Source organism: Channa argus, chromosome 21, assembly GCF_033026475.1.
Source record: "Channa argus isolate prfri chromosome 21, Channa argus male v1.0, whole genome shotgun sequence".
Taxonomy (NCBI): Eukaryota; Metazoa; Chordata; class Actinopteri; order Anabantiformes; family Channidae; genus Channa; species Channa argus.
The window spans coordinates 1,757,524-1,782,525 of NC_090217.1; the positions used below are offsets into that span (position 1 = coordinate 1,757,524).

At 41.9% G+C, this 25,002-nt stretch overlaps 2 protein-coding genes across 6 annotated transcripts; both read right to left on the reverse strand.

Moving 5' to 3' along the window:
- Window positions 1-1,408: 1,408 nt before the first annotated feature.
- kiaa0930 lies at window positions 1,409-15,869 on the reverse strand. 3 transcript variants are annotated; one of them, XM_067489583.1, is made up of 11 exons: window positions 15,371-15,507; window positions 11,751-11,784; window positions 7,687-7,835; window positions 6,794-6,898; window positions 6,081-6,158; window positions 5,871-5,972; window positions 5,649-5,789; window positions 4,800-4,988; window positions 3,998-4,157; window positions 3,126-3,281; window positions 1,409-2,841 (listed from the first exon to the last, which is right to left on the reverse strand). In XM_067489583.1, the coding sequence occupies exons 3-11, from the start codon at window positions 7,795-7,797 to the stop codon at window positions 2,801-2,803; spliced, it is 1,083 nt and encodes a 360-aa protein (XP_067345684.1). In that variant the 5' UTR covers window positions 7,798-7,835; window positions 11,751-11,784; window positions 15,371-15,507; the 3' UTR covers window positions 1,409-2,800. The 3 variants fall into 3 exon arrangements, with proteins under 3 accessions (XP_067345684.1, XP_067345683.1, XP_067345685.1); XM_067489582.1 differs by lacking the exon at window positions 11,751-11,784 and having other exon boundaries at window positions 15,371-15,865; XM_067489584.1 differs by lacking the exons at window positions 4,800-4,988; window positions 11,751-11,784 and having other exon boundaries at window positions 15,371-15,869.
- Window positions 15,870-17,553: 1,684 nt separating this feature from the next.
- Window positions 17,554-22,446, reverse strand: fbxo7 (F-box protein 7). Of its 3 annotated transcripts, none has more exons than XM_067489576.1 (10): window positions 22,335-22,446; window positions 21,331-21,453; window positions 20,740-20,974; window positions 20,289-20,531; window positions 20,036-20,180; window positions 19,542-19,625; window positions 19,356-19,451; window positions 19,083-19,259; window positions 18,953-18,993; window positions 17,554-18,512 (listed from the first exon to the last, which is right to left on the reverse strand). In XM_067489576.1, the coding sequence occupies exons 2-10, from the start codon at window positions 21,450-21,452 to the stop codon at window positions 18,204-18,206; spliced, it is 1,452 nt and encodes a 483-aa protein (XP_067345677.1). In that variant the 5' UTR covers window position 21,453; window positions 22,335-22,446; the 3' UTR covers window positions 17,554-18,203. The 3 variants fall into 3 exon arrangements, with proteins under 3 accessions (XP_067345677.1, XP_067345678.1, XP_067345679.1); XM_067489577.1 differs by having other exon boundaries at window positions 22,224-22,389; XM_067489578.1 differs by having other exon boundaries at window positions 20,740-20,969; window positions 21,331-22,390.
- Between the last annotated feature and the right edge of the window lie 2,556 nt (window positions 22,447-25,002).

The window sequence follows — 25,002 nt, forward strand, 5'->3', positions numbered from 1 at the left end:
GTGAAACAGTGCCCTGTGGAAGAGTTCACGTTTAAATACAACATGGAGAAAAACACGACTGAAGTTGATCGGCGGCTTCATCTGAGCGCAAATCTGATCAATAACCGTCTGAAGATCCCAGAACAAGCAAGTGTAGTTGCCACTCAAGATGTCTTTCCTCTCATCTGAAAGGCGTCTTCACTTCTGATTGAACTGGCTCACTGAGGAAGGCCTGTCCACCTCGGGGTTGTTGTCCTGCCTCATTACCATGTGTTGTTTTAGTCATATGCTTTGGAGTCTGAAGGACTCTGGAACCAGATCTAGACAGAGAGAAGAACTGGCTGCATGTATGTGGATTCTCCTACACACAACACATCCACATCGAACCACTACTTGAAAAACACGGGCCGCTAATCTGAAGACGGCAACGTCCACGTGCTGGACAGGGAAGACCTTTATTTTAAAAGTGGTGTTGACTGGAAGGACCCTCTCTCAACAGTGGAGGTAGACTACGATACAACCTCTGAGCCAGCGGGTCAGAACTGAATAACCCGTTCGGATGCGAGGTGAAACATTTTCAGGAAATACAAGCAGAAGTTGTTGCATGTTGGGAGCCACAAAATATTGAGTTTACACACTAAAGATATTGTAATTTTGCTTCCAGTGATCTTCATTTGTGGAACGTGAATAAATTCAAGAGAAATTCTAATTCATTTTCCTCTTAATACAATACAGGCATTTAAGTGATGTAACTCCACACTCACTGAGTTAGGAAGAAAAAAATTATCCAGTGACAACAGTAATATTACATAAGACATTGTACAATCTGATCTGTATTTAAAAACAAACAGTGTAAAATCACAGAAATATCCAGGTAAAGATCAATTTTCTATATAGCGAAATTTGGTAATCAGATTTATATTTTTGTTTACATTTTTAAAAAGTCATGTTAAGGGAATTTTAATTAAGAATTTAAATGATTAAAATTACACTTTTCATACTAAGCTACCTAAAAAGAAAAAAGGTACATTTATATTAAAAATGTCTTTTTGAGCAATGCATAAAACGTTTTATAATCATCTTAGGCCACTAATTATTTTCAGTATTTCTCTAACAAAACACAAAAAGAAATTTTTAAATATGAATCTGTTATAAAACAAGGTCATAATTTTGACTACATAAAATAGGTAAAGTTGTTTACCTATAATCACAAGTTTGTATTTTTTTTTGTCCTTTTTAGGTCAAACAACTTCATTCTACTCATTTCTTTCATGTTATTCTTTATTTGTTTTTTTTTTTAGAAAACAAAATTGCTAATTAATTGCAGCTTTGTAATATGAATCATCTGGATACATATTCTGGGGTTTGGACTTTTGTTATTTTCACATTATCAGTCAATTCAGTATAAAGTTTTTGTGTTTTCCTTAAAAAAAAAAAAAAAAAAAAACGTGACCTCTGGAAGTCTCGGCTGGTTAAATCCAAGTTTTTCAGGTTTAGTTAAATGAAGTGAAGAGAGAAGAAATGTTAGTTCCAGTCAGACTTAAGGCTTCAGGAGCACTGCTAACATCAACAAACCGAAAAACCATCGTCTGTCTCAGTCACATCAGTCCAAGTACTTTAGTCATTTCCTTTTTTGGTAGAATTTCAAAAACACTTTTGGCTTTTCTTTTTTTTTTTAATTCCATTTCCCTTTAAAATCATCTTCACTGTTGTAACATCAGCAGTTTTTCAAGTCACTTCCAGTTTGTGAGTTGCAGTTTTTAAACTAAAGCCAAACCAGTAAAAAGTCAAAGCTGGGTTTTTGTGGTTTCTCATCTGTCACTTGGTGGTGAAAAGCCACAGAATCTTGTCTACAGTATCATCATCATCATCACAGCAGGATTTGTGTCCTGAAAATGTGTCAGGTTGGGGGTCACATCCATGGTGGTTGGTGGTGTTAGTGTGAAAGAAAAACATGCTTGTTGGGGGGTCGACACATGACGTGACTGTGACATATTGTGGTGCCCAGTGACGTGCAGACGCGGCTGCATGTTGGGATACGTTGACATAACATTCATTCATTTACGTCACGTTAAAACGATTTGTCCAGTTGCCACAGGACCAAAAAAAAAAAAAAGAGTTTAATAATTGCTGCCATGATTAAGGTTGAAAGCAGCTGGTTAGATAGTTTATAGATTCTTGGAGTTCGGGAGACAAAGTTTTGGTTCAGAAATGTGTCTTTAGGTTCCAGATTAAATGTATTTGTTACTTTGGCAGCTCAGAGTTTTTGTGACAAATAAATCAATATGATAATATCTGTAATAAACAGCACAAATGTAGTTGAGTCGTAATCCCTTTCCTGTCAAACGCATCTTAAATGCAAACAGATGGATCTGACAAGTCTTCTCGTCGCTGTAGATATATAAAAAAAGAGGATCCACTACGGGTTGAACAGAAACACAAGGTGTCGTTAAAAGCAGAACCTTCAGTCAAGGCGTCAGTGAGTAAAGCAGCAGGATATTTACAAGAAAACATTCACTTCCTTCCTGGTCAGAGTTCAGCCAATGCCTTTTCACACTCACGTCATGTGACCCTGACACCGGGCCCGTTTTTTGTGGAGATGACCTTTGACACAGCAGGAACTGAAAAGAAGAGGCACTTCTTGAATGGCTGGTTTGTTTGTCGTCGTCCCTATGACAGTACGTCTCCAGCTCCACCAGGTGTTTGGTTGTCGGTCTCAGTCTGGACACCGGGCTGTGCTGCTGTGTCGTAACGGCCTGATGCAGGAGGCACTTGGTAGTGATGCTCTGAGGTGGTGTTGGTGGGGGGGGGTCTAGCTCTGCTATGTCATCAGGATGGGCTTCTGCCGCACCTCCAGGATGTCTGAAACACCAAAACAACTGGAATTACAAAGATTTCAAATGTATCAACGTTTAGTTAAGGTGTCAGGAAAACAGTGGGACAGTTGAACGTCTGGGGAACATTCAGCTGTTAATAACAGCAGAGTCACAGTTACAAACAGTTAAACTAACCAGACGACGTAAAAACCATTTCAGTACTTTACTGTATCTCTGTTTGATCCTTTACACTTTAGATCTAATGAATAATCCTTTACTTCTATCAAAAATTATATTTACTACACAAAAACCACTAAAACAAGCTCTGACCTGCGGTGATGCGATGTAGTGGCAGCGTGACGTAAGTCAGGTGTGAGTAGAGCAGGAAGTAATCTTCAGTCCGGTTCAGCTTGAGCCAGGATCCGACCAGAGAGCGACCGGTTCCCGACAGAGAGCGGGAGCGAAGGTTGGTGGTGGTGTGAAGATCTGACACACACACACACACACACAGTTAATCAATGTTTGTTCAGCAACACACCGAACTGTCAGAATAAAATCAGCCTTGAACCGTCTGAAAGAAGTTTGCTGTGGTCTCACCAATTTCAATTATTCTATCATTAGAAAACTGTGTTTACTGTGTTTCCTTGATTCTGTGGCTGTAAAACATATTAAATTACGCTCTTGTAGTATTATTCCCTGAACCCAACAACAGTTAAAGGCTATTTATATGGACAGTTGTTAATGGAAAAGCAAACAGATCCACAAATATTTAAGCTGCTTCATCTGGTTGCAGTTTGTGTAGAACATGTAAATAATGTCATTAAACTTCCCTACATGAAAATCTTTCTACTTCTAGTTACAAAACGTTGGCAAAGTTACCAAAAGAAATGTTGCAGTTTCTACAACGATAACAAAGGTCCTGTGTATGTTAAGGGTTAAATAGTGTCTTTTTATTTTGATGCTGTCACACTGAAAGTTGCCTTTCTTCCATGTTTGGAGCTTCAGTCCTGTGTGTTGATTTGTTCTCCATTTAACATGTCATTTTTCTATGTGGTAACATTTTAAATGATAAACTATTGTGATATTATCCAAAGTGTCCAGCTCAACCACAACAGGAAACACTGCTGAGGATTTATCGCCTACAAGCTAAAACTAAAACCTAATAATGCTGAACAACCCGTCTGACCAGTCGGCATCTTTACCTTCATCGTCCTCCTCCCTGAAGAATTCCTCACTGTCGTTGGCAGAGTGCGACTTCTTCATCTCAGCGATTCGGTTTCGCGGAACCTTACGTCTGAGAGACGGAGAGAAGAATGAAGGACGGTTCCTCTCCGGGGTCGGTGGGGTGCTGAACGACGTCACCTGCAGGGAAACAAATTGGACGCAGGAAGTGAAAAACCTACATCCAGCGCAGAAATGGCTGCAAGCTGCAGGTCTTGGCTCACTGCAGCGTGTTACAGGAGCCACAAATAAAAGAAGACAAACCTGTGATTAAGCACAGTACCAGCAGCTGGATTCACTTTAGCATACATTTAAAAGTGAAGACTGATTCTCTGATCACTTTATTACTGTGATACTGAAACTCTCTCTCCCGATCGCTACACTGGCTTATGGAGGTTTATGTGAGGTGACGACATCTTCACCAAGTTTCAGTCCTTCTGAATCTAAGAGTGTGCTCAGGTTTGTCTGTGAGGAAGATGCACTAAGTGAAGACTGCAGTCAAAGTCTCCGTCAGACGTCTGGAGGACCTGCACGATGCAGTCGTGCAGCATTTATTATTGACCGTGACCTGATTTCATGCGTTTGTCTGAAGCGTCGTGCTGTTTACAGTCAGCTGAGGTTTTCAGTTCTGTTTCTCACAGCTCCCTGTGTCTGAGGAACTGAAACCAGACTCCTCATCAGTTCCCTTCCTGCCTGCGATGACTTTTAAACTGAAAAATGGGAAGTTTGGAGTTTGTTGTTCATTAATGGATCTACACTGCACTGATGTGTGTGTATTCTCACCCGCTCGTGCATCGGGGACAGGTGGTCCTCCTCGGTGCCACAGGGGGACGTGTCGCCCGTAGGGACCCTGCTGACGGCCATCTCAGCGTGACCTTTGCCCTGCGGACCCTTCATCCTCACAAACTCCATGTTGTTGTACTTGTAGAAGCCGAACGACATCCGCTGGGCCATTTTAGCAGCAACACTCACCTGCAGCACAGAACAATAAGACCTGATTTCTCCTCCACCTCTGACTGAGCTTTTAATGGCATAGTGACAGAAAGGGCGGAATCTGACTTTTCTTGTGCGGTTGTGTGTCAGCAGACTGACAGCGCAGGGGACACACACACACACACACACACCCCCCCCAACAGAAAGAGTCTGAATTGTAACAATCTGTGGGGAAAGTGACTTGTTAAAGCGTCTACGAGACACTTTGTGTTCATTTCCTCTGCTGCAGCCTTTTGGAGAAAGCCGATGGGAAGCCTGGTCACGTGTAAACATGGCAGAGAAATCAGTGCTCTGACAGAAATCCCTGAACCGGCTTTCCTGTTGACGTGACACTTAAGGAATCAGCCGACTGGAACCTAGTTAAGTCCACGCAAACACACTCACTGCTGAAACACTTCAGAATCTGTGTGTTCACAGCAGGAAACAACTCACAAACATCGATCACATTTAATGTGATGTTTCAGATTGTCTGTAAAAAGTCAGAAAGTAGTGAAATAATAGGCAGAATTTCCCTGAGACCCATGATGTTCTCACACAGATTTCTGTATTTGGCCAAAACATCTTTGTGAATCTGAGGACAGTGCATCAAGTTGGACTGTGGACGTAAACCGCTTCTGGTGTTTTGTTGCAGTTTCTCACCCGGTTATCGTAGACCTTCTTCAGGGCCTCGTAGCGGATCGAACCCTGGAAGATGACGCCCTGGAAGGTGTTGCTCTTGTCGCTTGCCACCAGCTCCACACAAACCATCTCACCTTCACCCACCGTCATGTCACTGAAGACCTGCACAAGCACAATCACACAGTGTGACTGTCTGCAGGAAGTCAAACGCAAGCTGCAGTTCAGGGAATTAGTCCTGTTTACCTCTTCGAAGTTGTCGATCATGAAGAAAATGTTGGGGTAGCTCATCTTGGACTCCTCTCCCTTGCTGTCCATGGCGTGTTTACTAGGAGACGCAAACACTTCCTGCAAGAGGAAGAAAAAAAACAACGAATGTGACAGAATAAAACTCGACTGCAACAAGCTCTGGGGAGCGTTTCAGCGATGTGTGTGTGTGTGTGCGCGCTTTCCCACCTGGCATTTCTTCTTGTGGATGTGGATGTCTCCTGCATCGGAGCGCGTGCAGACTGCGCACGTCACAACGTAGTCCAGCTGGAAGGTAACGGAGGTTTCAGATTATTCAGGTCGTCAGTCAACACAACAAACGGACTGTGGTCCCTGAGTCACAACAGGGATGAGGAACTGACACTTCGTGGTTTCAGACTCTCACTTTGAATTTGAGTAGTTTGAGTTTCTTTCTCTAACCAGAGGAAACTCTTTTAGAAGAGACACAGTCGCTTTAGGTCCATGAAAAGAAATGTTTCCTTCTTTTTCAATCCACCTGGAGCGAGTTTCTCCTTCAGGTTGTAACATTCCAGGAAGCACATTCAAGTTCTGAGCTCAGGTGCCTCCTGTGTGCTGGAATTATTCCTGACTTGTTTCGAATCGTTTAAAAATGCTGACAGCATTTCTGTCCAATCAGGAACAGATTGTTGAGTTTTATTCACAAGATTTAAAATCTGTGTTTTTCTGAGCACCAGCAGCAAAGTCACAGATCCAAAGTCACTACAGGTAGAAAGTAGCATCTATTTAGCTTTGTTTTCTGTGAAATCACTTTCTCCTGGTGTAACTGCAGCTGAATATCAGTGCTCAGAAGAGGTTTGATCAGAAGAGGCTGATCCTGAGTCAGTGTGCGACAAGTGAAGGGGTCTGAACCCACTCAGCTTTGTGGGACTGTGCATCATTACCTTCTGCAGGATGAGGTTCAGGTAGACACTCTCCTCCCAGTCGATGTCGGGGTCCCCGAGGCCGGGCAGCTTCTTAGAGTCCCTCCTGTAGACCTCCACCTCCACCTGAAACACAGACACTGCATCAGGACCTGATGCACAAAACAGTCCAGTTGGACATTGTGTTGATGTAAGCAGGTGTAGAGAAACCAGGACTCAGAGGAGAACGTCTGCAGGAGCCTCAGACAGAAGCTCTGTCAATAATCTGTCTGCATTTATTCCTATATTTCTGACATAATGATGAAGACTGTGGGAGCTGTTAACCCAGGCTGGACCCGAAACACTAATGTGTAACCATGGCAACCAGGGACAGACAGGGATGCAGGACAAACAACAAAAGGCAGACTGAGTCTGTCCAAATGAGTGATGTTCCGAAAATAAAGGGAGCGGCAGCCAACGCTGCTAAAAAATAAACTGAACTGTATTTGAAATGTATTGTTTCATAATCATTTGTTAGATGAGAAAGTAACATTTTCATTCGCCATATCTGTCACGTTTTTCTAATGTGCTCATTTGTGTCTCTTCCTCCACCTAGTTGATGTATTTACTTCTTTCCCCACTTGATTTAAGCGTCAGACTGTGTTGAAATGAGTCTGTGCTGAATTATTCTATTTTGGTCTGACTTTAGTAAAAGATGAGCAGCTGGACTGTTACACTGCTTATCACACACTTACTTCATTGTATTTTCAGTCAGCATCTGTGCAGCACTGACATGCAAGTTTTCCCCTCGTGGATCAATAAACCCTGATCATATCTGTCTGGGTCCTGCAGGTCTGACGCCGTCCGCATCAGTCAGTCAATCATCAATAGTTTTAGTAAGAACTCTGCTGTGAGACACAATAAAAGACTGCAACCTTTTTGCCCTCGGTGTTGTCTGCGCTGACGTAGGAGAGTTTCCTGCGGACGTAGAACAGCATGTCGTCCTGTCGAGGAGCCCACTTCTCCATGAAATATGTAGAGAACATCCAGGTCCAGAACACGATGCGGTCGTCCTTAAAACAACCTGCACAAGAAAACAGCCACAAAAAGGTAAACGTGGAGGTTCACACATCATGTAGTGATCATTCCACAAACACACAACTGCTTTCTACTGCTGCCTGTTAAAAGATAAGAGGCTGCCTGAGTGCTCTGCTAATGAGTTTCTATGAGTATTAATTAAATGTGAACTTCGAATTGTTGTTTCCATCAGACGCCGTGGTCCTCAGAGCTCACTGCTCGTCGCAGGTACTTTAACTTAATGCCATGTCATCTTCTGCCTGGTTGCCCAGCAACAGTTTCCCTGCGACGAGCAGGTGTCTCAGCCTGTCAAAAGGCAGCAGAGCAGCCCGAGGTGATGCAGGAGGGCGGCTGGTCGACAATGTCGGCAGCATCTGAGACATGCGACGACTGCAGCTGAGGGCGAGATTTCAAAATAAAAGCATCTAAAAACAACAGCAGGCTGTGAATAATTTATGAGCCGTTTTGTCGGCCGCGAAGACAATTTACTACGGATTTGATCAAAAGCAACAACGATGAATCGAGTAATAACAGCAGGTTTTAAAGTGCTGTGTAAATGTGGGTCTGTTTGTAGTTTAAGGGTTGTGTGAAAAACAGCGGTGGTGACAGTTTTACAGCATCTGCATGAAAATCTTCTGTGGCAGCAGCAATGAAACAGGAGTCTGCTTCGTTTCTGCACTGAGGACAAAACCAAGTATCGGCGTTTGGTTAAGGTCACAGACGTAAACCGCATTAGGCTCATTTGATGTAGAAATGTGGGAATTAACTTCGTTTGCTTCGATCTGAAGACGCTTTCATTTAATTGTGGAAAAACGCGAGCTTCAACATAAGGTCATCTCAGTGAGACACAGTCCAGAATACAGAAGGACGTCCCATTGGGTTCGACTCCCCAGGTGCTAGTACTTAAATATTTATGACTAATGCTGTTTCCCTTTTATTCAGGGCCGAGTACCAGGTATCAGGTTCGTCTGCCCAGTACTTTGGTCTGAACATTTATGGTCCTGAGAGAACAACAACCACAATCTGCAGCTCCTCTGTTTAAATCGGAAGAACATACTGATCTGAGAAGTACTTAGAATAACACCTACAACCTCATTATGGGCCACAAGAACCACTCTAAAACCTTCCACAAGACAACCAGACCCTAGTGAGAACATCCAAATCCACCTCAGTGCCCACTTTGATCACATAAATGACCAGAACCACAGACAACCACCTGTGATTCTGCTTCAGTGACCACTACAGCATTAAAAAGACCTTTTCAACACTGTTAGACTGAGGACTATAAAAGACAAGAACATCCTCAGAGACCACTAGTCCACCTACAGGACTCCTACCCCCTCTTATACCCTCATGAAGACCACTTGACAGAGGTCATTTTATCTGATTCTAGTACACGTTCAGACCTTAAAAAACACTCATTAAAGAGGCTCCAAGTCTCACAGAACCTCTTCACCTCCTTAATAAACGTCTGTACCATGTTAAACTGCATAGAGGACTCATGGAACCTCCTCACTGACCACTGGAATCCCCTAAAGAACTAGAAGGACCAGAAATGACGTTCCTCATCCTTGGAACCACTTAAGAGTCCTGCTGTGTACTTTTAGATTCTCATGCTATCGTCAACACCTCTTTGGACGAAAGTTCCTAAAACTGAGTTCACAGATGCTCACAGACGTCTTAGTAGCAGCCAGGAGTTATTATTAGCCTTGTTAAACTTTTATGACCATTGCTCTCATTTTCTTTGGTTCTTGCTGTTGAAAAGCTCACGTGAAAATGTCTTCAAAGTGTCATATTTGGCTGCTGTGCTGATGAAGTTCCAGAACGAAGTTCTGCAGCAGCCTCACAAACACTGATAAAAGCTCTGCTCTATTTATAGCTGCGTATCCCGTTTTAAAAATACATCGACTGTGGTATAAAGGCCGGCGCGTCGCTCGTTATACGGTGAAAGTGAGCTGAATCTCTGTCTGCAGGCTCAGGGGACAAACATCATGAGCTGTGTTCAGGTTTTTCTATTTTTTATGACACTTGTATAACCCTCAGTGATGCTCAGTCAAAACTGCGGTGACCTGGATAAAAGCCACGACCCTGTGGATGGATGAGCCCTGATTTTCAGAGGCTGCCCATACTGTGAAAAGACGACTTCAAACAATCGAGTTTATTCAGAAATACTCCAAAACCCCTCGTAGGTGTTGAAACACCTCAAGAACATCACATATTAAAAGGCCCACAACAGAACCTCTCAAAGCTCTTTGAGCCACATGCAGGACTTGTAAAACTACAGTAGAGGTTGAAACCTCACAAACAAAGCACATTTGGACACCAGAACTTCAAAAGGAACGTCGACGATCACTACAACGACTTACAGAGAGACCAGAACCTCCTAACAGACCTATAGAACCATTTTAGTGAAGGCTAGAACCTCTTATCAACCTAATGGATCCTTAGACAATTGTCAGTAACCACTAGAACATCCTACACTAAAAACACCTAGAAACCCGTTTGTGTGTTTTCCAGCTGCTATTCCTAAGAATTCATTTTTTGCCGTTTTAAAAATATTTGTGTATATATGTCTGTTTGGAGCTGTTTATGTTTTATGGTTGTGTTGTCACATCAGAGCTGATGATGATGATGATGATGACATTGTGGTGTACAGTACAATTATCTGTATCTACATGTTGATTCTTGTTTTTCCTTTGCCGTTTTATGCAGAATCCATTTCTTATCTCATTGGTTTTCATGTAAAAGTCTTAGCAGGAACAGTGGCTGCACATCAGCTTCTTGCTCTTTGCCCTTTAGACACAGCATCAGCTGACTGGTTGGAACAAGGTTGTGTTAAGTCTGAAATAAACAAAACAACCAAAAACTCTGACTGTTCTGGACGGCACAGATTTCTCACCATGTTTTAATATTATCCATCGCACACGATCAAATCCCGAGTTGTTTGCAGTTTTACATTGAAAAGCTTTATTCTCCAGGTGCTGAACACACTTCCCCCCATAGAGTAATCACACACAGACACAATATATAATACTCATTATGCAGCTTCCCAAATCAATGTACATTATATTCTCTTCATCTGTGCAGACACACATGAGCCTGTACCATCAGAAAGTGCAGTGTCACTGCGCTACACATTCAGCAGGATGTGTGATAATGTGCGAGTCTTTACTGCTCAGCAACACGGCTCAGCACCAGTCACGTCCTGTACTCACGTAAAAGTACTAATACTACAGTGAATGTTGGTGTACTATTATAATTTGTCTTTCAGTGGCTCCTGTGTTTGTTCTGGTGGCTCAGTTTGTCTCACTTCATTTGGTTTTGTTTTCCTCTTTTATGGACCCAGTTTATTATTACGTACTGTGTAAATTTAATGTTCTTTTTAATAAAAAAAAACTATTAGAAATTCAGCAAATACGATGATAAACTTAAAATAATATTTATGTTTGTTTTATTTTATATTAAAATATAATCAGAATGTTCTTTGCTGTGTTGGTCAAACCTTCATTCATCACTGCCACACAGCTGCTTTGTTCTTGAAACAGTGTGTTAAAGTTTAGGAACCCCTGCTCTTGGAGACTTCAAGTGAAGATTTTATTCCATGATTAATTTGCTGATTATTTTCTACTTTTATTGTGGTTGTTAAAACAAAGATTAGCTCATGAATATTCTGTGGGTATAGTCATGTACCTAAGATTATACATTACGTTCGCCAAGTTGTGGTTTTGTGCTGTTTCCATTCAATTAATTGTTTTTGTCTTTTTTTTTAATCTTAAAATGTAACATTTGTGTAAAATTCATAAAGGAACTCGTCATTGTTTAGTTTATTGTAAAAACTGAAACCTGTAGTAGTGGAAGCTGCAGTATTTTCCCCTGAAGTGTAGTGAGTATTAAGAAGCATGAAAAGGAAACGAAAACTCACAGTTCAGTACTCGAAGGAGCCGTTTCTCTTCCCTCTGTAGATCAACAACAAAGTGCAGGAAACTGAAGTCAGTGTATTAACAGCAGGCAGATCTGCAGCCTGGAGGTGATTTTACTGTAATGACTGATGTTCATTTCTAAAAGATGCAAATGGAGCTGATGTGTTTCACACAGTGAAGCAGGTTTTGGCATTAAAGGAGTCAACGAGAACTCGGAGGTTATCTGCTAATAAAATCCCAGTGGAAACAGTCACAGTCACGTTTCTCAAGAATATTTTAAAAGCGTTTATGACATCAGCAACAACAAAGGTTATATACAGTAACTACAACATTACCTGCAGTTCCCTCAAGTTATTCTACCTTCATTTTCCTGTGATTCTACAGTCCATGTTGTCCCTGTTCTCCATCCAGGGTCTCACCCTAAATCTGTGCTTTGTTCGTCTTTTTTGCTCCGTTTATTAAAACTCCAGTCGGCGCAGTGTTAGTTTTGGCAGAAGAACAGGCGACAATTCAGTACTTGTAATAAAACAAAAGCTTAAAAAAAAAAGGGTGAAAAATTGCAACTGGGACCCTGATTCACTGAGACTGAAACGAGTTTGGCAGGAAGCACAAGCGTCTTTAGCCGTAGAGTGACGATGGCGGTCAGACCTGTCTCGCACTCAGAGGCCTGTAGACGAAAACCACCAGCTGCTGCCAGACACAACCAAACAAACCTGGATGAGAGCAGGTCGGGTGCATGTGGAACTACAGTAAAGGACGATTTCATAGTTTTTGTTGTGGTGTTTTATGAAGGTTTTACCCTGTGACCATAATACGGTTACACCATTAATGTCAAATCTGGGTAAATCCACTTTTCCCCAAGAGAAAATTAGCCACTTTACGTTGAAGTGCACGTTTCACTCACTGGAAATACCAGACGTCAGCCCCTCACCCCACAGAGGACTCGTTGGGTGTGTCCTCACAAATGGCATCAGTGTGGTTCAGCAACACCACACAAGCTGAGAGAGAGAAGCTGCAGCGAGGCAGTGAAACAGCAGAGAAAACTGTATCGACCTGCTCAGTCTCTTTATGAATGAACACCTGAGACGCAGACATTTCACTGGGCAGGTGACAATCTTTGCTTTTCTTCAACTCAAAAACGTCCAATAATCCCCCTTTTTCCTCTTGGTTTCTACCTGTATATTATTTATACTTTTTTTATATATATTTGCTGTTTATTTTTCACTTTTACAACAGGCTTTTTTCTGTGTTCTGGCTCTTTTTTTCAGCAGACTCAGGAATAATAAAAAAAAAAAAAAAAGTCAGGTCCGATGCAACTGTACTTGTGCTGTGCAAACAGAAAATAAAACTCATCAATCTTAAACATTAATACTGAAATAATGTGATACTAAGTGAATCTCCTCTCTGCAGAATTTAGCAGACAATCCCGGTGAATATTAACAAGCCAGAGGTTTGTAGTTAGATGTAGGATTATAGCTTAAAGGGACAGTTTTGCGAGAGAAGGGACCTGCCTACGGTTACGTTCTTGTCCTGGTTGTTAACCCTTTCTGTGAGCTCGGTTTGTAAGAGGAGCACATTCAGTATTCACAGTGTAGAGACTGCAAAACAAATCGGTTTTTAAAAGGCTACGAGAGAAGGAGCCAAAACTGGAACCGGCTGTTATCAGCTCTGGAAAAGTTTGCTTCCAACAGCAACCATGAACAAAACATCCTTTAAATACACAGCAACTTCCGTGACATCTGGGAAAGTGCCAAGTGCTGCTAAAGGGACTTAATGGTTGATTCTTGAACCAGCAAACGTGTCAATGTTACAGTTTCTTTATTGATGAACTGACTAAAGTAAAAAAAAAATTCACCTAAACTAGAACTTAAAACTTCTTTGAGGTCTTTCCCCCGTTTTCACCGAGGCTGGCGACGACGAAGCAGTAGACAGAGGCTCCATGTGCTGTGCTGAAGTCATGGGTGGTGAACAGAGCTCCATTGATTGCTCCATCAGAACAGACGAGCCACAACAATAGTGGATTTTTGATTTTCATGAGCTCTGATTGTGAAAATTAAAGCAAAGAAAAAAGACTTAATATTTCATTCTTTGTGTACTGAATGGAGATTATGAGTTTCACTTTTTGAAGCTTTTTCACAATATTCCAATTGACAAAAGGAATATTCCAATTATTTATAATAATATTCTACTTTTCGGAGATGCATGTGTGTGTGGTTATTTCTTTGCCTGGCAGAGACCAACTGGGTGTACTGGTTTTTAGAATCGTTCCCAAGCACTGAACATTTAAGAACCATGTGTGTTTTCAATCAATACAGATCTTGTCTCTTCCATAGAGACATTTCTCTGAATGCACAATCCACAAATTGTTTGTCTGAAGGTGTTGAACACATTTTTCTTGCACAGACCGATGAGCCTGACCCGTTCTCACGTCTGACACCTTCACGATTCTGACCTGTTGCTAATTCACCTCATTAGTTGCGACATGTTACACCAGGTGTTTGTTTTTTTAAATGACACAACCTCTGATGTCAAAGCCTCTGTGAGCCCTTAAATATGACGGACAGAGCAGGTGGTTAATTTAGTATTTTCTTGATTTCCTTCATTCAGGCTCGGTCTGTAACAAACTGGGTTTTCATTGTTAGGACGACTACTCACACCAGCCACATCGCCACTATTTACACGGTACAGTAGCTCCTACCTGTGCTTCTGTTCAACACGTCTATTTAGCTATAAATGAGAGTCTTGCAGCCACCTCTTTAAATAATAAGATTTATGGTAAAACTCATGTGCTGCTATTTATTTAGTCAAATCAGCACTTTAGCTGTAAATACTTCTGTAACCTTTTTTTTTTTTTTTTTGTTAACGTCATTCATTAGACGTGTAAAACTTGCACTAGTGAAAATATTCTTCACTGCATTTCTGCAAACAACTCCCTGTTAATGCAATGGCAGAAAAAAAGAAAAGATGTGAATGAGATTTGAATGGACTGACCCATCCCGAGCAGAATTAGTCTGCAGAAGCTTCAAACGTGTAGATCAGCTGCCAGTTTTCAGACAAGTAGTTACAGGAGATTTAAGTTTACAAAGTTAGAGCTGCTGTGCTACACGTTTATATGCTGCTGCATTTATTTATTAAAGTAAACTTTGGTTTATCTGGTCAAATCAAATGTGCAGGAGCAGGCTCCTAAATCAACCCCCAAATTAAATGTTACTCGCATCATCAACCCACCTGACAGGTATTTAATAAGTGATTGTTAGTAAATGGAAACAGTGAACAATCCCTATCGTTATTCTCTGATTTAGCTTTAAATATTAACTTTGATTTACTGATTTTCCTTCATATGTGTTCTTCAATCCGAACCTTTGTTCTGATATTGATAGGAAAGACACGGAAATTAGATCATCTTTCATTTCTGAAACTGTTTTACAGTTGTTGAACATAAACTGGGTCTAATTCTGGGTCACAAACGTGCAGCTTTCACACTGAGAACATAAAGAACAGTTGAATCGGATTCCACAGAAACACTGTTCTCACCTTAAATTCGCATGAATTATTTAAGGAACTCAGGCCTACAGAACGCTAAACAAACACATGTCAGGCCCGCGGAGCCGGCTTCGCTCACCCAGTCCGCTGATCTCCTGTCGGGTGTTGAGTCGGTTCCTCTCGTCGGCGATGGCCTTCAGCATTTGCTGCAGAGAACCGTCCAGCTCTCCGTTCTCCTCCTCCGCGGGCCCGACAGCCTTACACAAACCGGGGAAGGGCGCCGCCATCTCCGCTCCGGGATCATGACAGTCCGGCCTGACAGCTACCGACGGCTCCGGCTCACGGCAAAGCGGCAAAGGAGCGGGTCGGAGGTTCCGTGTAAGTGAGTCTCCCTGCTGCGGTCCACGCTACCGGGGGCTGGTGCCGGGCTGCTGCGCCGTGGTTCCGGAGGAATGATCGGACAGCTCGGTCTGGTGACAGGACAGAGGAAAAACCACCACTGTTCTTGTTCTTGTTCTTCTTCTTTTGCTGCTGCTGCTACTGTTGCTGGTGCTGCTTCTTCGGCTTCTTTTTCTTCTTCTTCGGTTGTCAGATCAGCTGGAAACACCCCTCACACTTCCGGTAACAACACGAAGCTTTTAAAGCGACACAGCGCGTCAGCGGGAAGATACACCGGTGTTACAGGAAGTTCTGTCTGCCGCCACGATTGGTGCCCCTGGCCGGACGTTTACTCAGTTTCTCGATTAATTAAAGAGTTGATTTAAATGAGTTGATCAAACTGTTGTAAAGTTTAACACCGAATATTGAACCAAGTCACGTGTGACGTTATATCACTCAACAAAGCGACGGTTTTTACAGTTTTGTCTGAAAATGAAAATAAATAATTACCACAAACGTTACGATCAACTAATCAGTTGTGTAATCGTCGCAAATGTAATAGATATATTTAAAAAAATGCTCAAGTCATTTTTTTCTTAAACTTTAAAACCTTACGTCGTGTTGACTGGAGAAACACCACAGGATGTGATGGAAACATAAATCATCATTACACCGCAGCTGGCTCCGCCTGTCTTGACGGCACGTCGTTGGCAAGAAAATGAGCGCACCCTTTGTTAAAGACAAAAGATGACGTCACGTGTCAGATAAAGCGTCTTACGTTGGGTTCGTTGGAGATGACAGAGTTCTGAGCAGATTAGATTTGTCATCAAACGGCGGCACCGGGTTTTCAATGCGGATAGTAGTGATTCAGGAATCCACAGTGACACGTTCCTGTGACAAATGACGTCACATTTGCCATTCACGTCTATCGTTTTTTTTATTTTTATTTTAAACAACCAGAATGAATATTGCGCATATCTACGATTTAATGTTTGCCATTAAACACCGTCATTTCATATATCTTCATGCAACTGGTGCGGTTGCGGTTGTTTCTAGGCATAATCCGGATTGGAGATGAAACTGCTTTTTGACTAAACATAATGTGGACATCTAGTATCAATCCATTTTTGGATATTCCAAATTAAATTATAGACGGAATTGGAAGTGAAATGTTTCGTTTTCCCTAGTAGGACTTTGATTGTGGATATCTGAAACTGAGAGCTCAACACATGTGAATGCGCAATGATCCCACGATGGAGGAACGAGCTACCAAACGCTGCACGCTCCGCTGACTCGCTCCCAATATTCAAAGAACTGCTGAAAACACAACTCTTCCGCTTCTTCCTATGCACTTAAATCTCTTTAAAAAAATCCTTTCTGCTCTTTCTCGCACTTGCATCTCGTGAACACTTTTCTGATGGGACTTTGCTTGATGTTTTCTCCTTGACTTAGATTTTTGCTGCCTTGTACATCACTTGTAAGTCGCTTTGGATAAAAGCGTCTGATAAATGACTAAATGGAAATGTAAATATGAATATGAATGGGGAAACGACGTCATTTGATCAAACAGCTGATTGGTTCTGGTGTTGGATCAACAACATGAGGCTCATGTTCTTTAACATGAAACATCTGTTCATTTTAAACAGCAGCAAACTGATACAATGACTGTTCCATGTTTAATATGAGTCACGTGGAGGTTAAACCATGAACAGAATTCACCTGTTTAGCCTTTTTTGTGTCTCTGTTAGGTAGAAGAACTAAGGGTAAAAAACTGCATTTCTTCACTGTTTTTTTTTTTGTCAGCGCCTCCTGCTCTCATCTGCTGTCCAGCTGAGGAGCAGTTCACCTCCAATGAACCAAATGATCCTGTTATGTCATAAAGAATAGAAGTGGCTGCAGCAGGAAATAAACAATGAGGAAATGAGTGGATTTACCCTTAATAGATTCAGTTTGGACAAAAGCATTTAATGCATCAGTTAATCCAGTTTATAATCATACTGTGCTGACATGTAGCACACAGCACTTTATTACTTCAAAGTTATGTTACAAATATATTACTACTGTGCATCAGTGTATGGTAAATGTGTTACATTTTGCTGTAGACCTGCAAATATTCAGAAAGTTTGAGAATTTAGGAACAAGCAGTTGTGGTAAAATGCACCACGCAAGTTCTGATCCCCTACGTTTGTCATACTTGCCCTTTCAGCTTGACTGTGAATTGCAGTATTTACGCTTTTCTCCCAACGTTTATGGGATCAAAAAAGTTCTCCAAGTGTTGAAATATCATTTTCATATCTCATATTACAAAATATAAGGATTATTATCTGTGACATATCTCGTAACGTTTTTTTGTTTTTCATGAACATCTGGAGTTTATTCCACATCTTAAACCAGAACTTGAAGCCCACTCAGCCTGATCAGCTGATGAGAAACAGATCCAGTTCGATTGAGCATTTTCATTTATTTTTAGGTTTTGTCTTTACTTTTTGTTCTTTTTTCTCCTCCTGTCGCTCCTGTGTGAAACGACAAACATTGGCATCAGACCTGTGGCTTTTATTGCAGAAGCAGCTGTGATTAGTCCTGATAACAGTTAATCAGATGAATCCTCGCCGTACGTCTGCAGGTCGTCCCCCAGACGGCCGCGGTCTGAGGACGCTGTTCAGAGGTCGTGGGTTGGGCTCTCGAGGAGGCCCAATGGGGTCGTAGCGCGGGCGAGGCAGCAGGCCGTGGGGGAAGTTCGGTCTCTGGTCGTATTCCCCTCCGATAATACCAGGCACCGGCGGGAAGAGGGGGGGAGTCACGAAGCCGAAGATGTCTCGAGGGTTTCGGTGAAAGGGGGGGAGGGAGTGGTGCCGAGCGATGTGGCGATGCTCACTGCGGATCTTATAAGATCTTTTATAAAGCTGTGGAAAAACAGAAAAACTCACTTTGAACGTGTCAGATGGAAACAGACACAACATTTAAGTGTCTGGACTGAAAATGTCACAAATACAGATTCCTCAGTGTTTTAACTGAAGCAATTCATCAATTATCAGAAATTTATGCCAGTGTGATAATAATTCATTCAACTCTTTTAAAGAAAAAAAACAAATCAATAAACAACAATTTTTCAGTGAGGAATAAACGGAAAAAGTAGGAAAAAATATCTATTAAACAAATTAAGAATTTTTTGAAAAGATAAAAAAACTTCAGCAGATAAAAGGAAAGTGTGACACAGGATGAATAATTGGTTAAATAACATTTGTTGTTAAGGTTTAAATTACCTATAAAATAATTATAAACAATAGTAATACAGTTTTTGAGCATGGAATCTAGGTTTAAATGTGGACGTTGCGTCTCTCACCTCTTTCCAGTCAGTGTCTCTGGACTTGCTGGGATCTGCATCTGAACACAGAGGTTTACAGTTTAGTTTATTTCTGCGATGACTGAAACAGAACAAACGGCATCAGAGCACTGGTGACCACCTGTCTCACCTGTGAAGTCTCTGCGGTACAGGTGTCTCCACAGTGTAGAATCTGCTGTAGCCATGTTGAAGTGTCTGCAGACTGAGGACAGTCTCACCACAGAGCGAACATCCAGCAGTCTGAGCACACGGAGGAGAAGCTCTGGAGGAAGAGCAGCCAGACCGAATGCCACTGGCAGAGCCATGGCTGGGAATCACAGAGACATTAGCATAGCATCTGAATTAGTTTGCTGATGAGAAATGAGTCAGACTGTGGTTTTAAATCGATCAGAGGAGTCGGTACCTTCTCTGGCTGTAGCGATCAGTGGGTACACCAGTTGGTCTTTGAAGACTCGGGACAGCTTTCTCAGATCTTTGAAGGCTGCAGCTGCACTTCCTCCTGAACAACACAGACACAAGCTGCATTTTAGAGTAATTTACACAAATGTAGCAGCTGGCGTGGAGTTGAACCGACCAATCAGAGCAGTACCTGGCCACTCATCTGTCATGTAGCTGGATGGATTCAGACACAGTTTACGAACTGTGTCGACGGTGTCATTCACCTTCAGAGTCGCTGCAGAGACAAGAGAGTAAATGTCCATAAATCCACATGAAAATCTCAGAAAGGCTCTTCTTATAGTTAGAGAACCTGCAGATTTCTTCAGTATCACATGAATCCAGTGACAGCTGTCTGAAAGATTCACGGACACCGAGCGCCGATCACAGAGAGTTCAGCTACTTTTTGTAGCACAATTTGACCAAGTAGCGTAGCCCACAGTGTACCTGACTGTTCCAGTGACCCCCCTTCATTTCAGTAGTGCTGAAATGAAGAGCAGCCATTTTAGCAAGTAAATGACGCCTTCAGGTGAAAATAGAGCTGATGCTCAGCAGACGACGCAGAGGGAAAAGTGTTTTCCTGTTTTTCTCTCCTGGACCTTCACTGAAACAACTCAGAAACCAGAGTGTTTCTGTGTTTGAACTCACCATTAATAACGAGCACAGGGCCCATACACACAGCTACCACCATGGCCAAGCTGTTTTCACACAGAGGATGAGTGTACTGAAGCTTGTAGACTCCACCTGCAGACCTCCACCCAGCAGGCATCTCACCAGGCTTTAGCTCACAGCCCTGAACACACAGAGTGCAGCTTTACACACTTACTTCACTACCAGGGATCCTTTTAATGTACAAAGCCGAGTTCTTTAGTGAGACACGTCCTGCTGTCTTCAGCCTCACCTGAGGAACAAATCCAGTTTCTAGCATCAGGAGGTTTCCGGCCACAATGATGGCATCACTGGGACTGGTAATCTGAGCTGCGTGGTAGAGGAGCTCCAGAGACAGAGGAGCCTGACCCTCCTCTGTCTCACTGCACAGCATCGGTTCCCATCTGGGGACCGAAGGCTCAGGGTCCAACATGTCGGTGGTCTCCTCAGGCTGATTTAGACCTGCAGGACTGCTGCTGCTGCTGCTGCTGCTGGGCTGTTTGACAGAGAAACAGCAAAACTGTCTGGATCAAACAGATTGGACATCCATAACAAGTGTGCAGAGAGAATTACCGTCCTTTTTAAAGCAGTGATAAAAAAAACAAAAAACAATACACACACACACACAGAGTCAGCTGAGCTGAAAATCACACGGGCAGGAGAAGGTTCTGGAAATGTGTTTCTCCCACAGTTGAATTACTGACCTCACTGGGGGTCACAGCAGCCATCAGTTGCCTCTGCTGCTGTTGCCTTTGGTCAGTCGTGCTGTTCTGATTTGCCGAGGTGTTGAGGGAGGAATTTGAGGAGACGATGGCTGCAGATTCAGGCAGCATGACACAGATCAGATCTCCGGAGACGATGCCGCATGAAGACAGAGTCTCACTGATGTCTGACAGAAGCTCTGAGCCGTTGAGAGACAAACTAAATTCTGTGTCTGCACTGAGATACAAACACAAAACATCAATTTCACAGCAAGGAAATATTTCTTCTGTAATTCAAATATAATGCAAATTTACAATTCATGCAACTCATAGCTGCAGCCTGAACATATGGACACGAGAAATGAAAAGGGAGAAAGACACAAAACAACCAAAAATACACATTTATATTAAAACAAAACTGCTCTTATATGCAAAACAAGCAAAAACATTAACAACAGCATTGCAAACCTTTTTTATTAACCTTGTTTTTTAAAGACATTTCCCACATTACTGTTACACTGGTGCCCCTCCCATAGCTTTTAGCATTTCATTGGGGTTGAGAATCTGGGTCCAGGCTCTGGGCTGGTTTCTGACCTGAGTCCATGAGAAGACAGGAGCGTCTCCTTGATGTGATCTTTCAGGTCTTTCAGACTGGGCTCTTCTCCCGGTAACTCCACCCTGCTGGTCTGCTTGTTGATCCGAACCCGCAGCTTCATGCTGAGAACGACACATGACCACACAAGCCAAGCTGTTCAGCCCAAACAGCAAACATCAGATCAAATGGCTGTGGCTTCACGCACAGCATTGACTAGATAGAATATCACTGTGTGCTGCAGGAGATAAAAGCTCCCTTCCTTGGAATCGAAGGGCCTGGACCCAATCATGCAAACCTAACTCCAATTTCCCTAAAAGTAGATGACGCGTTAATCTATTACGTAAGATTTTCTGACGACCACTTTCATCCGTTACTGCTCAGGCTGGACTGAGGTGTCCACATCCATTTGGCTACAGTGAAATACCCTTATGTATGTTTGCAGAAAAACATAAAAAACGTTTCAAATGTAGATGATTTGGTGAACACATGTCCATTTACGATGGGACCTGCTAAGGCTGCATTAAAACTATGTTCACAAAGTTATTAATACATTGCTAGGAACTTTTTAATGGAGTTTGGTTTGGCGTCTGCTTCGTAAAGCAGAGCATCTGTCACTGACTGAATATTTTCTGAACAACTGCTGATTATCTATAAAGTTAATCTCCTGTTAGGATCATACACACTTAATTATTGACTATCCGGATTCTACGATTATTAATTTTTTGATGAGTCACTAACTTCGTATTTCCCGTTGACCAACGTCAGCAACTTTATCTGAACATTTACACCGAGACGTGATACCTGCACCAACACAGGATCCCAGTTTTACAAGAAAGTCGCGTTAACTACGTTTCGTTTTCGCTTCTAGAAAAACGCTCAAACGTTAGCTCACGTTCAGTTAACCGAGCGTCTCTAGGTTCGCTGGTTGTTCTCAGCTGCTTGATCCGAAGAGGAAACGGTCCGAGCTTTAGATCGAGCAGAAGGCAACAAGAAAACTGCTTACATGCTGTGGTGTGATGGGATGTGATGTGACTTGCAGCGGCTTCGCAGTGTGTGTTGGGTAACCCAGGAAATATTGGGCGACGCGCGTATCGAAGCGTGCCTTGATGACGTCAGCAGCGTCATCGGCGGGGCGTTACCACGTGACCCGGCGCGCCATTCGAATCAGGGGAAATCGCCTTGTTTTCTGACCAAGCTACAAAAGCGCTTTCGCTGCTCAACACCTACTTTATTATCTTCACTTTCCCCTGCGGCCATCGCATTTTTAAAAAGTTCGAATACACACTAATATTAACATAGGTGCGTATTCACTGACATCGTGGAAAGGAGATTTATTTCAAAAACAATATTCAGAGCACACGTGACTGTGATTGTAACAGTCGGACCTGCTTAGTTGAGCAAATGAAGCTTTGCCCTTGAGAGTGAAAGAAGGTTTACTCACTCTCGTCCCAAAAGTTGGTGAAGACAAGAATTCTCGATCATTTATGACCAATAAAACTGCTTAATACTGGTTATTAAGTATTACCTGGGCCGAGTGCTGATAGACTGAAGAACGGTATCTTCTGTTAGTGAGTCGTAATCAGGATTCCTGAGGGGAAGATCAGTCCGGAATAATATGAGGCTTGTATTAGATTTAACTGGGTATCACCATATATTAAAACTAAGTGGCTTTATTTTATTCTTAGATTTTTACAAAGAATTTGACTCTTTACATCCCTTTATATTGAAAATGTAAGAATATTTTGGTTTTGGTGAAAAGTTATTAGTGTAATTGGAATATTATAGAAGGGGATCAATTCCTCTGTAGCTTTAGGACACGCCACATGCTCAAGATACCTTAATGTTTGTAATGGCTGCGGGGATGTTCTCTATTTTGATAAAGAATAGTTGTACTGAACTTCTGGAATAGCATTAATAAATGTAAAGCGAATAAAAACGTAGACCTTGTTATGAATAACTCACTGTTACTGGGTAAATTGTTCATCAATAAATGCAGATACTTTGAATTAAAGCCTTCTCTGAACCACTGGAACAATGACTTTAAACTGTGGCATAAGTGTGAAAATATATGTTAAAACTAAAAAAGCACTGAGTTTGACGTCCTTGCTAAATGACTTTAGTCTCTGTTACTTTTCCTAGTATTTCTTTTTGTAATCTTCTTTACTGCTCAGCTTCATTATGTATTATGTACTTTGTCTATTTTTTGGAGTTATCCTCTGCACTTTTCAATAAAGCTTAATAAAAAAAAGCTTTGCCTTTACGGGAACCAATATGTTGAAAAGCTTCAATGCTTCATGAAGCTTCATCTCACCATCACTACACACACGGTGAATCGGAAGTGATTCAGGTCGATTCACGACTTTTCTCTGATACCTCACACTGTAAACACAGCGCCACGGTCCGTTTCCGGCTAGGAATTTCAAAATAATTCCGCACTTGCTATTTGGAAGTTATTTTCAGAATTTATCATAGAACTTTCTGCCTTTTCTTTAAAGATATCTAAAATCACGTTTTGTAAGTTTTCTTTTCTATAAAAGTATTTATATTTAGACAAAGCACATTTCACAGCACCATTTTATTGAATTTTCCATTTTTATCAAATGTTCAAGATTTTAATTGAATGCTTTTCTTTAGAAACCTTTTAAAATGAAATTCATAATTTTTCATAAAGCATTTGTTTTTATTTAAGTAAACTACTTAACAATTTAATAATTTATTTCCAATTAAGCATTGTGTCCATTTTTCCAGAGATCAAGAGAACCAGCGTTTGGCGCGTCCTTCACAGTGGAAGGTGTTCCATTGATTTGGCATGAGATTTTTGCCAGATGACCTTCCTGCTGATACCCTCCCATTTTATGTGGGCTCACGACAAGCACCAGTGGGTGGCCCTTGGTGGCTGGGTGGGAAATGATTAGAGAGATGGGAGGGCAGACATATCCTGTACTAACAAACGGAGTGAAACTAGCAGTAACAAATGGGGGAAAAGGTGAATTGTCATATCTCTTCATAGGTCTGATAAGAGAGAAAAAATAAAATCTGAAAACCCAGAGGCCTTAAACTGAAAGGAAAACGCTGATGATGAAATAAACCCTCCTTTTACCATGACATATGAATTGAAAAGATCCAGTAACAGCTGTAACTGGTGCTACAGTTACATCCCAAAGAGCAGATATTGGCAGGACATCATACTCTCTGAGTGTGTACACAGTTGAGCTTTATCCCACTGTGGCTACTGGGTGCAACAAACAAGACCCAGCCTGGTTATGATATGCAGTGACTCTGCTCTGTCCAGCATTAGATCACGTACATCAAGGTGTCAGCAAGACTTACTGATGGAAGCACTGATGATTCACTCTGCAGTAGTAAGACGGGGAACAGATGTAAAATTCCTCTGGGTTCCCACTCACACAGGCATTGTATGGAAAGAGAGAGTGGATAGTTTGGCCAAGCAATCTGTTAAGCAATTAAATATAGAGGTTAATATCAAACTTTTAAAGGTGGAAGGACAGAACATTATTTGGAGAGAAGGGTAGACGTTTGTACTCCATCCAAAACAGTGTTAGATCAACATGAGCAGAGGAGGAAATAGAAAGGAGGAGGTGGTAATGATCAGGCTACAAATGAGGCACAGTAATTTAAATACTGCTCTTCACTTCAGACTGGGGCCTTTG

What these genes read in the sequence shown, in the direction of transcription:
- kiaa0930 (XM_067489582.1), bottom strand. Translation starts at nt 15,518, where the DNA reads ATGGCGGCGCCCTTCCCCGGTTTGTGTAAGGCTGTCGGGCCCGCGGAG. An exon ending in TGAACCTCATCCTGCAGAAG is followed by an intron (nt 6,159 to 6,793) that starts GTAATGATGCAC and finishes GTTACCTTCCAG; the next exon opens with CTGGACTACGTTGTGACGTG. An exon ending in TGTCCCCGATGCACGAGCGG is followed by an intron (nt 4,158 to 4,799) that starts GTGAGAATACAC and finishes GTTTCCCTGCAG; the next exon opens with GTGACGTCGTTCAGCACCCC.
- fbxo7 (XM_067489576.1), bottom strand. Translation starts at nt 21,452, where the DNA reads ATGAAGCTGCGGGTTCGGATCAACAAGCAGACCAGCAGGGTGGAGTTA. An exon ending in AAACTGGATTTGTTCCTCAG is followed by an intron (nt 20,181 to 20,288) that starts GTGAGGCTGAAG and finishes CTGTGTGTTCAG; the next exon opens with GGCTGTGAGCTAAAGCCTGG. An exon ending in CCCTGTGCTCGTTATTAATG is followed by an intron (nt 19,626 to 20,035) that starts GTGAGTTCAAAC and finishes TTGTCTCTGCAG; the next exon opens with CGACTCTGAAGGTGAATGAC.